We start from the raw sequence: 12734 nt of genomic DNA, 5'->3' as shown, positions 1-12734 counted from the left end.
TTCCAATGCAGAGCTAACAGCGGCAAAAACAATTATAAAATTATTCACAAAAGTCAATAAACATGGATCTTAAGAGATATTATGAGATTATCTTTTCAGTAAGAATCTGTTGTTTCACAATCTTTTTGGAACAGAAGAATACACTTCAATATTTTAAAAAGCATTAGAAAGAAGCTTACCACTATAAAACACCACCAAAATATGTTTTAGTTGAGTCTGAGTTGTTCTGAAACAAACCAAAGCTCCATCAAGACTGAGGGGATGAAATGGGATTCAGACTAAGAATTACAGCTTGTTCTCTCATAAGCATCTTATTCTGGCTTTAAAAATATATATCATTTTGCCCAGTACTTAGGTGTGAATGAAACACATTGCTATATAAGAATTTAGTCAAGATTTTCAAAACAATGTGCCCATTATCTGATATTATGTTCAACTGAAAATGAAAATTACTTTATGACCCTAATAAACAGTCAGAGATAATCATTGCACTGTTACAGACTGCTTAACCACTGCCAAAAAAGAATCCTTCTAAAGACAGGAAAAGTTTTTTATGCATTCAGTTTGGATGTGGAAGTCTTAAGAAAATAAAAGTGGTTTCTGTTGTTATAATGTAAAGGTTTTTCAAGGTTTGGGAAGTGCTAAATATAGTGCCTTACAACTGATTAACAAACACATCTATCAAAAATTGTTTCCCATGACTTCTAAGTAAATAATATTCAGCACAACTCTGCTGTAATAAAACTGAGGAGAATTTTGCAGTAAAGAGCTTATCTTTACCATAAATCTTCCTTCATTATAGCATTTTGTCTGTCAAGAAGGCTTAGCTATAGAATGGCATACATCTGCCTTTGTGACAGATGTGCTATATGGAACCGCTGTTGTTGCCATTAGTTTCAATGAAAGAGAATTGTGGGTAATTTTCAGAGATTGGCACTTTATCAACCATTACTACTCTTGCCCTCAGAAAATTTTTTATCACATGTCAAAATCTACCTGTGTTTTAAGTCCCCTAACCCGGAGGGCTTGCAAGGCTAGCAGAAAGTGGGCAAAGAAACTAGGAAAAAGCTGTGTTTATATAGGGAAAGCTTTGGTAACGTCACGCCCATCCTAGGTAGTCCCCCTTCTTTGAACTATTCTGGGTAAAAAACCTTCATCAGAATTAACATATTCCATCTTCAAGGTCAAACAGGAATTGGCCTCACACCAAAGCCCCTGACGGAAACCCCGACTTTGGGCTGAAGAGGCACATTGTATCTTTCCCTGATAAAACAGCATGTTTCTAAGCAGAGGCAGTGCTGCTCATTAGGCCATCCAGTCTGGCTGGAAAGAACAGACAAACCTCTCAGAGGATGAGCCTAAAGGCCATCCTGGCCAAGAATACCATCACTAGAGTTTGGAAGACATCATATTTTACCTGCACATTTAACAGTCATTCCAAAGAGCTACTAAGCTTTGGGACCAGTTGGGTTTTAATAAAGTTCTTAAATGATGGGGCTCATCAGCCCATTCATGGTGAGGAAGCTCAGCTCTGGGCTGGTATCAAGTCCTATTGCCTGGAGTATCTGTAAGACTGTTTCCAGTCTTCTGGAAGTGAGAAATGTCTCCCCATGGAGAGCCCAAACACAACCTTATCTCATCCTTGCAATACCGGGACTTGCAACGATGCAAAATGCAGAGAGGCAGCTGAGCTGTGTGTGCACGCACCTCTTCATTGCTTCATGTAGAAAGGATATCTGATAAAAGATGCGAGCAGTAAAATTTAACCGGCTTTCTTTGGGAAATATTTACACTGTTCCTAAGGAGTTACTATTTTTCAAATTTAAATCTCTCATTCTGTTTCATTTTTATTTCCAAAATTCCCAGACCAAGGGAAGGTCTCTACAGATTAGTAGACCACCAAATCTTCAGTATTTCATGTTTGGAATATGAGAGGAAGAAAATCTCTCTGAAACCTAAATATTTCCCCCTCTAAAGACCAGACCCATTTTTGGGGAAAATATGCAAAAGTGTTCTCCTCAGGCTGAATGTTGTATGCAGTTTCAGCTTAATGCACAGCTTTATAGCAGATGTAGAAAATAGTCAAAATGGGGGGATTTCTGGGAATACTGGCAGATCTTTACTGTGACTGCAGAGCAGATCCTGACACACTATAATACTGTTTTGTCTTAATCGTCAAAAGTAAGCTATAGAGAACAAAAATTCTTTGTTTGACAGAAAAGCAATTGCTATTTCTTGTAAAACATATAATATATTCCAGAAGACCTAAGGGTTTACTTTCCAATAAGGATAGAAAAAAGATGTGCGCCCCACTGTGAGCTCACAGTAAGGCTGTTTCATGTAAAAAGTTGGTAATTAGTCCCTGAGTGAATAAAGTAGAAGAGATAAGAGACTGATACTCACTGTAGCAACACAAAACACTTTTTCTAGCTGCTAGGATTTAAAGGGTGTGTGGGTGGGAGGGGGGGACCTATTCTTACTCATTTAATTTACAAGCATCTAAACCTTGCAAAATGATTTCTTGCATTAAGCTTAAACATGTGTACTTTAAATTGTTACTAACCGATGTAAAGACTGATAAGAGACATTCCAATTCTAAAAAGCAGACAGGAATGAAGAATTACATGAAAGCGTAAAAAACTGTTGTGCTGTACACATCAGTAGCAGATTTCATACTTACTGTACACCACTGCCTTCAGCAGACTTACACCAGCATTGCTGGATGTTTCACCAAATTAACTCATTAGCATTCAAAGGATCTTTATCAAAAAGGAAATATTTGGAAAACTAAATCATGTACCTTTAGCCAGAGTTATATAATAAATACCAAGACAAAACCAAACCCAAAGCACAGGAAAACCATCTACTTACAAACCAAAGTTATTAAATAACATTTGTATCACTATCAGCTAAATACTAACTACCAGAAGTGAGAACTGTATAGCATTTCTTGTTCTACCTGCAGAACTTGGAGCTACTGGAAATAACTTAATATCCACGTGTTTTCCTTTGTTGTTACTCATCTTTATTAGAGAGAGAGTTTGTGATTCTCTATGTAATTTATATTGCAACTATATGTTCAACAAACCTCTTTTTTAACAATATACAAAATATCATACAAGAGCTTGAGACATGATAATGGAGCTTTACACAGTGGTCTCAGCACATATCCTTTGACTTCTCTCTCTGTTCAATTTGTCTTGTTTGCTTTATTGCAGCATTTTTTGTTAATGTTCATGAGATGAGAGCACTTATCAAAAGTTGCATCCAAAAATCTTGGTTGCTGCATGAAGACTTGCTCCAAAATACATAACTGGTCATCAGATTGCCTCTACATCCCCACTATTACGATTGCAGTCGTGGAGATTGCTACGCACAGACGAATTGTGTAGTGATGTAATCATTGGGACTATGAGTATCTGATTCAGTATAGAAACAGACAGGAAAATTCTACATATTTTTATTGGTTAACTAATAATATTTTGTTTGCAAGCACTGAGCCTCACCACAAATATCAAGCATTTACATAGAGGAAATACAGGCTGGATGTGGTATAGAAGCCCCAGAACTAGTTTTTGTTTACTATCAGTGTTAACTGGACTTGTTTTCACATCTGACTTCAGTGCTTAAGTTGCCACATATGAGAATTTAAAGAACTGTCTACTAAAATGAGAAAAAAACCCAACACAGACCTTCTTCCCCTGTAGTTCTGTAACTTCCACGCAATTCAGCCAGGCCATATAGCTGACGAGCATATAGAAACACTTATACAACACACAGGTACACCTACTGCCAGAAGCCACTGATTCTGTATATGTGGGCAATATAGATAAAATGTTATGCCTCCTTTTGACTTGGAGTATGATATCAATAGAGCTGAAGACAGAATGCATCTCTGTAGAACATGCATTGAATTCAGCATTTTTGCGGGAAAATACAGAAAGCTTGCAATTCTCAGATTGTGTTCTTGATCTTTGTAAAAATTGTTTTTCTGATGTTGCCAGTAAATATATATTCCATACAGTAACATTTAGACAGAGCAAAAATGAGAATGAACCTGGTTTTCCAAGAACCCAGCACAATTTCATCTCACAGTATGATTCAAAACAGACAGACAACAGAAAGATGCCCTTTAAATTCAAAGGGGGTTGAATCAGCTAATGGTTTCTAAACCTTCCTGATGTTTAAAGTTATTTTTAACAGGGAAAAAAAGTGTGAAATACTGATTCTGAAATCATTATACATTTTATCTTGTTGTTTTATACAGTTTAATATCCAGCATAGTCCCTGGGTTTTGTGGGAATTTCTTATGTTCTAACCATTCATGGTTGCATTTTGCAGCTGAAAGCAACCTATTTAAAATAATTGTGATAGTTGATACTGTTCCTTTCTTAACTTTATAAAAATATGCTTAGAACACCCAATTTTTAAACCAGGTTACACTCGCTACAAAGTACCTTGGGAGTTTTATGTAGGTATGTAAAATAATAAACAGCTATATTTTGTGTGAGAAAATGTCCAGTGTAATACATGAAAACATGATTATCCAAAGATCTCTAGAGACACTGGCAAAAAGACTTTGGATAAATGAGTTTGAATAGCTAAGGGACCAGGCATAGCAGCTTTGAAGTTTCCAGTTGTCCTCACTCTGGATAATGCAAAATTCAGACAATTCTTGTTGGACAGCTGTCATAATTTAAGTATTGCTAGCGAGTTGCTTCAGCCAGGTAGAAAAATTCAGACGGAGGTCATGTCCTCAGTTCCCAAACAAGCAGCACAAACCCGGGAGCCACTTGCTTCATTTCCACAGTGAAACTGGGACAGAAAAGAGGCAGGCAGTAACAACCACAGTAGGAAACACTCACCCCAGCTCATGCAAGAGTGAACCTGAAGTGCAGCCGGCAGCCAGCATGCTCCAGAGAGGCTCCTGCTCAAAGCCTGTAACTCAGGCCCTGGAGGCTGTGCGTGCTGCCCTGTGCTGCCATTGGGATCCTTGGCATCCTTCCTATTCTCTTGTCCTGAAGAAAATGTTTTCCTCCACCAACCATTTCCCTTGTGTTCCAGCACACAGTTATGTGCAGGAACCAATATTTGCTCTATTTAAAACACTTATAGGAAAAGGTACAGTGAGACCCAATTTACACAGCCTCTCAGGCTGCTGATGGATTGGGGGACCAACGTGTGTTCCTGTTTTTCAAAGGAAAACACTCATTTCCCCTCCAATCAAAGGCTGGCATTTACAATGAACCAAATTCTGCCAAATTCCCCATCTCCTGTGCTCCAAGAACATCCATAGAAGAGCAGATTTGTCTTTATTCAAAGTGACTTACCAGCATAGCTATGCTCAGTATCACCGTGCTATTGCATTACAAGAAATTGTGTTACAGTAATCTACTGATGGTATAAATGATCAAACGCCAACCAAAACAAGTTCTCCCAGCAAGAGCACTTTGATCACTTTGCTCTTTCTGCATTATAGAAGCACTCTAATTTGCAAGCTTTAGAATAACTTCTGTATTCTCCAGACATGTTGAAAGATGATACCATCAGAGTAATTTTTACACAGGGAAGCAAATAATGAGGAGTTAGTATACTGGAATTTATCTGACCAGCATTTCTAGAGCTTTAACTTGCTGTATAGGAACAGAAGATAATCACACAGAGGCAGAGCAAACAAACTGTACCTGCCTTACTGATGTAAATGCCCCTGTTGTCCAATACAAAAAAAAAAAAAAAAAAAGAAATCAGCATTGGATTTCAGAAACCATATTCATGTTAAAGGGCACAATTCTTATCTGGTATTCCACCCAAAGGACAATGATTTCATTTTATAAAGATCATTAGTCAGTGAAATATATATTTTAGAGAGTTTCTAGTAGGGAAGATTATTTTGGCAGTCACTGGAGTGTACCAGATGGTTCATTAACATAGGCTAGACAAGTCAAAGGCTTTCAGAATCATTTAGAAAATGTCAAACAGAAACAAGAACCCTGTCACTTTTTATTAGAATTAACTACATCATACCCTGGACACAGATTTCACCTTGGGTCAGAAAAATTAATACAGAATTATATGAATTGTGTAACATACTAGGTTAAAGATAGGGCTTCCTCTTGGGACTCATTTGCTAGCAATATATTATGGTCTTCTACTTTAGGAATCCTCAACCTTTCTTTTTGTAAGCTATGAAAAGAGCTGACCTTGCTCAGACTCCATTGGTGTCTAATTGATTTGAGGTATATGCAGAATTTCAACAAGACACTCTGCTAAAGCTCTTTTGTGATCATTTTCCCAGGAAAGTTGGCAAAAGGGTTCACTGAATATTCAGCAGCTTGTAAAGTATGCTTTTGTCAGGAGGAAAAAAAAAATACATCCATTTAGTGAAACACTGCCTTCATAAACAGAAATTAAAATGCAACTGAATTGTTGTTACTTTTTTTTTTATTATCATTTAGATGTCAAAAATCTTGAGAACTTCCAGCTTGTGGAAGGTGTTCAGGAACAAGTGAATGCTGCTCTGCTGGACTATACAATGTGTAATTACCCACAGCAAACAGACAAATTTGGGCAGCTTCTCCTGCGACTACCAGAAATCCGGGCCATCAGTATGCAGGCCGAAGAATACCTCTATTACAAACACCTGAACGGGGATGTGCCATGTAATAACCTTCTCATTGAAATGCTGCATGCAAAGAGAGCATAAATTATACCCATTAGAGCTTCTGCTTTCAAGGAAAAAAAATATTCTGAACTGCTCCAAGCAACACTAATTAAAACATGGGTTTAAGACTTTGCAAAGTGGTATAATAATCAAATACTAATAGTAAATAAGTGATGTATCAGGGTATTTGTATTGCAAACTGTGAATCATATGCTACACATCCCCAAAGGAATCTATCTAAGACTTTATACTGGAGTGAAGTGAACTTACCAAGTGGATACCATCACCAATGTTGACATGAAAAAGGACAGAATGATCCTTGTATATTTAACTCTGCTGATTGCCAATATGAAGAAACTTAGGAGGAAAAAAACTGATCCATATTATCGAGCTAAGATAGTGGGGAATTTGAGTGCACTAAATTCCTTCACTGTATAGCAGGACTTCTAAAACAGTTATAATAGATGCAAAGCTGCATCTATAGCATCTTCTGTCATCCTTCCAAGGACCCAACACTTACTACTTCTGTGATAAATGATGTGGCATCCATTCAACAATCTGTAAGACAGAGCTGGCGTAGGCCACGTGCTATGTAGTTTCGCCACCAGATCCTAAGAGGCTGGTTGTGACTGTCGGTCTCTCAGGCCTGCAAATCACTAATATGAAGAGTCTGTTATCCAGTTAGCTTGGCATTCTTACTATGTTCTGAAGTTTGTTTTGTCACGTGTTCATGTTGTTCTGTCAGGCAGTATCCCTCTTCTACTACTGTTATCGGGTAGCTATTAAATAGCTAAAATAAATATTCCAAAACAAATTAGCCAATTCAACTATATAGTTAACTAGGGCAGTGGCTAAAATATGGCTCTGCTATATATTCATGGCCATTTCCAAATAAAGGAAACGGTGATATTTTAGCCCTCACAAACAACAGCTTCTCTGACCAAAAAAACCCTCAACTGTTTAGGACACCAAATACTGAAAAAATACTAAAAATACTAAAAAAAATACTAAAAAAATAAATTAAAAAAAATAAAAAATGCATTTAGCAATGCAAGAATAGAAGAATAAATTGTATGACCTGATGATGCCATGGAGCTTGTTAAAAAACGGTCTTTAAAACTGCCAATAATTAAGAAACTAAATTTCAACTCAAACGTCAAAAATCTGATGAAACTTTTTCCTTTTAAAGTTAGGTAATACACATCTTTTACGCAAAGAAAGAAGAGTGATACTGCTACGTCTATGTAGGCCAAAGTCTGCTGCAGAACAAATATTAGAGAAGAACAAACAATTCTCTCTCTGTCCAGATGAAGATATCAGTATTAACATTTAATGCCACAGTTATGAGTCTTGCCTTATTTCATTACCCTTAAAGATAACTGTGCAGGTGTGGATCAACATAAGTTTAGAATAAAGTATTAATCTCTAACATTAACAAAAACATAGTGTTTACATTCTTTAGGTCCTGTGGGGAAAAAACTGTGATAAAATTGCAGAGCAGTGATTTCCTTATTATTTCTTTTAAATTGGTAATTATTTTACCAGTACTTAATTACTGTATGTCGTGAGACACTAAAATCAATAGGGGTATTTCATTTTGACTTTAATTTTTGAGATTATTGGCTGCACAATCACTTGTAGAAACTGTATAATATCCTAATCCTTTAATTTTTTTCATGAAGATTGCTGGCTTTTGAATAGTTTATTTATATTGTATATGATAGTTTTCACTGTAGACAATTATGATGCTAATTTATTGTTCTTTGGTTTCATCTTTATATAAGATATAGCCAGAATGAAGAAGCCAAATATATGTGTTTACTGTAGCATGTCTTCAAGTTAGTGGAACATAGTTCAGGGACACACAAGGGTCTTTACAAATTAAAATCATTCGCTTGATTAAATGTCTGTAAATCTTCATAATCCTGAATGTAGTTTATTTAAATCTATTGTAAATTATGTGAGTTATATCTTTTTCTGTTTCATGTGAACTTGAAAAGGTGCATTTCTCTTACTTTTTTTCCAACCATTCATACACTGTATACCAAAGACATCAGTTATTACATCTGCATTAGTACAAAGCACACTATTTTAATCACCTGTATTAGTTCGCTCTAATATTCTCTCCATGCATAGGGTACAAACACAGCAAAGCCTAGTGTCTGCAACTCCTAGATGCCTGTCTTCTATCACAGAACACATGTACTGTTGTACGGACCAAAAGCAAACCAAGCACAGCTCCCTTAGTCATCCCACACAGCAGACATGCAAGCATTATTTAAATAACAGTGTTCTCCTTCAAATAAACTAAATTAACAGAAAGTAAGATGTGGGTGGCAATTGACAGTGGCTGTGAAATACATTTACCCAAGTGTACAAGATAAATGTGGTCATTCTTTCCTTTTTGAAAGAAAAACGAAGCACATTTCAAGTGTTTGCATTCTGTATTTTCTCTTTTTTTCCTGTTGAAATGCTACAGTGAATCTCACTGAATATTAAGAAAAAAGCTTAAAAAAATGTTGCCAGCTGTATTCACAGCACCATTATCTATATACAGGACAAAAGAGTTAAAAGAAGGATGTGAAAGAAAAGAACAATTTTTCATACAGTTTAATGGAAACAATTTCAGTTAAACTAACATATATTTGCCCACATCTGCGGTTCCAAGAATCCCACCAGATTGCCCAAAGTACGTGAACAAAACAAAACAAAAAAACACCAAAAAACCCCCCTTCGTGTTAATTGTTAACTACTTTGTAACCAGACATTTACTTCTGACTGCCTTATTGATTACAGGACATATTAGTAAAAGCAGACTAAAATTCAAAGGGTTTGGCTTTGGCTGGTTTATTATAGTTGTTCTGTGTTTGTAAACAGACAATCTGTAAAGTCTGACTATTTGTATTACAGATGTTCTGCAGCTGCCTTGGATTTAAATCCATGCAACTCTTAGAATGTGCAGTGAGTTACTTGTTGAAGTTGAAGTTCTCTTACTGTATCAGTGAAATACATATTGTCATGTCAGTTCTTGCCAGGAGTTTCTCATCACCAATGGAATTATTTTTTTTTCAGTATTTCAATAAATATTGATATGCCCGTGCCAATTACTTTATAATTGTCTTTATAACAACATCATTCCACTGAAATGAAGCACCAGTCAAAAATCAGTTACTCAGAAGTGGAGAGTAAATTGCAGGAAAAATAAGAGCATCAAAGAGATTTGATGCAGAGCGGAAGACACAAATGTGGAGAGCGGCACCTTCAAAAGCTCAGACTGCGATGGTGAAATTGCCTAGGCTGAAGCAGAGTAAATACAGCTAAACAGATCAGAAAAGCTGAATCTCTAATCAAAAAGGAATTTACCAGTTAATACTTTCAAATACCTTTCAGCTCATACGGCACACTTAATTTTTGCTTTACATGTTACCCATAAAGAGTTAAGCAGCCAAAGCATCAGAGAGGGAAGATGACAGAACAAAAGAAAATCAGGTAACAGGATCCAGCGGAGCTCAGGATAACCTCTCAGCAATGTAAATACGCGGCAGGGCCAGGGGCAAACCCACAGCTTCCAACACAACTGCCAGTGGAGGCTGCCAAGGAGGCAGATGTTACTGCTACTAGAGAAAAATATTTTCCTAAAGTTGCCCTCTGGCTCGTCTGATTGCTGTTTCAAGAGCAGGAGGTGAAGTGGTCCAAGAGAGCTTGTCAGCAGTACCCTACTGTGTTGAGACCGAGTCCACCGCTTCCCCTGAACTGTCTGGTAGTTGAAAAGGGGCTGTTCTCCAAGGTGCCAAATGTTAATGCTTCAAGGGGAAGAAACAGGGCTATAATTAGTTATTTACAAATCCTGCGCTTGAACGAAACAAAGCTGGTTCAGTGTTGCAATAAAAACAGAGTACAGCAACTAGGATTAGGTGATTTACAAGTGAGGAAGGATTATTCTAACTTTTAGGAATCATAACTGAAAGCCATGATTTTGTGTAAGGGGGGATTTCAGGATTGATATATTTTAGTTTTCCTTATGAGAGATACATTTTTGGGTGATATATTTAGTATATACACTACACATTTAAATTATGAGCAGATTTATTTTTAACTGAGTTTGACACTGTTTCTGGAACAATCTGCTGTATGTTTTTATTGGAAACATGGAAAGAGTGAGTTCAATGTAACACAGGTCAAGTCAGTACAATACTTAGTGATCTTGACAATTTCCTGGAATACTGAATAACACTTTTTATTAACCCCTAATTTGAAGCCCATAGTCTAGATACGTCACAAAAGTTCTAACAATATTTCTACCTTCTCCAATATAGTTGCTGTTGTTTTCCAGAGAAATTTTATATTGATGCATCTGCCAGAATTTGGAATGGCAGACAAAGAGCATTAAACTAATAGCAAGCTAAGAAAATTACATGTAAACTTTCAGGGGCATCAGATCCTAGAGCTATATAAGCCTGTGATGCTGGCATGAGCCCAAATACTTGCCAGTCCGACAATTTCAGTTGCATGTAAGCCTCTAGAGAAAAGATGCATTTTCTAAGAGCAATTTGCCAACAATATGAAAAACCTTTGCTAAACAGTAAGGTAGAAGAGGGCCTGACCCTCAGATGGAGGACAGACATGCTTACCCTGATGTCAGCGGACCTAAACTGAAGAGACCAACACTAGAAGCTACTTGATAGATACAGTCTGGTCCAGCACACATCAGTGGGACAAGACAAAGCTTCCCTTCATCAAACATGCTTTCCAAATCTCTTATTTTTGCTCCTCTGTAGAACAAAACCCTCTCCAGTTTATTGACAGTCTTGAAGTCTGACATGCAAGCCTGGACTTGCAATACTAGGTGAGTTTCCATTATTGCCCCAAGAAGGTCCTGACCCCTATTTCCTATTCACTGTAACTTCCTTTAGCCCTAGATTAACTATCAGGTTTATGGCAGTTTCTGCTATGTATGTCCTGTGCACACTCAAGTGGATCATTCAGATACAAGGTAAAGCGAGATGGTGGAACACAGACTCCTGATACTGTTTGTATTCGTGGTGGCTCAGCTGTAGTGCCCTGCTCAGACCGCTGGTGGCCTGTCTCAGTAAGGGCTACAGGTTTTAACATCAGTTAGTAATAAGACACAAGCAGAAGAACCTAGCATTGAAGTCACAATTTTGTCTATTTACATCTTGCTCTTTCTACACTTCAGCATCAGCAAATTCCCTGTAAAAGGGTGAAATGACTCCTGGTTTGAGATGCAGGATGCTGGGACACTTCCAGTAACACCAATTGTTTATCATGCTGCTGCAACCCAAAACCTTCACAGAGCAAGAGCCTCCCTGTGCGGCATTCACATCAATCGCCCTGCGACTGATGCTGCTGAATGTTTGCTGGATGCTACCAATCCAGGCTGTCAGTTGCAATTATATAGTAAAGCAGGGACTCTGCACCAGAGGGAATAGCATGTGCTTGTGGGAAGGACCCCAAACAAGTCACTGTTTGTACAACAGAAACTGCTGACGGCCATTTAGTAGCTGCTGGCATGCCTACAGTCGCACGCACACACGCCACATGCCACCTATGGGGATGCCTAAAGCACGTTCAAACATACAGTACTTCTGTTCCTATATAAAACGTGCCATGAGGCACCGCTCCCAGGGGGACCCTGAGCTTCAGTCATCCGCATGGCTCAGTTCCTGTTTCACAGGGGTGTCCTTCCACTCGTGTAAGCAGAAGAGTGTTGGTACAGAATAACAGCGAAGTGAGGCAGGCCTTTCTAATCAATACTGTGGGGTTTGTATCTTGCACCACATCACTAGAGCTGTCCTGCTCTTTACAACTTGATCTCAACCTACATGTATCAAAGCAGGGAAGTTCTTCAAAGCGCTCTGTGTCCTATAGCAAAGCAGCATATTACAGCTGTACGTTAAGACAAGGTCTGTAGGTCTATGTTTGAATTCCACAGTAAGGAAGATGGAGTATTGTAAATGTCTATTATGATCAGTCCATAAACTACAGTAGAAAGCAAAAGAGATTACAGGGGAGGAATAACTTCAGAAGAAAATAAAATAAAAAGGAAGCACAT

At 37.7% G+C, this 12734-nt stretch overlaps 1 protein-coding gene across 2 annotated transcripts in view; it reads left to right on the top strand.

The window, feature by feature from the left end:
- The window catches only part of NR5A2 (nuclear receptor subfamily 5 group A member 2), a 97212-nt gene extending 87447 nt beyond the window's left edge, over positions 1-9765 (top strand). For both annotated transcript variants that reach the window (XM_074876726.1, XM_074876727.1), the window contains one exon: positions 6456-9765. In XM_074876726.1, coding sequence (XP_074732827.1) covers positions 6456-6703 — 248 coding nt within the window. In that variant the 3' untranslated portion in view covers positions 6704-9765. The remainder of the gene's footprint in view (positions 1-6455) is intronic.
- The last annotated feature ends 2969 nt before the right edge of the window (positions 9766-12734 follow it).

This window comes from Strix uralensis, chromosome 8, assembly GCF_047716275.1.
Source record: "Strix uralensis isolate ZFMK-TIS-50842 chromosome 8, bStrUra1, whole genome shotgun sequence".
Taxonomy (NCBI): domain Eukaryota; kingdom Metazoa; phylum Chordata; class Aves; order Strigiformes; family Strigidae; genus Strix; species Strix uralensis.
This window is presented reverse-complemented; position numbering and strand designations above follow the sequence as displayed.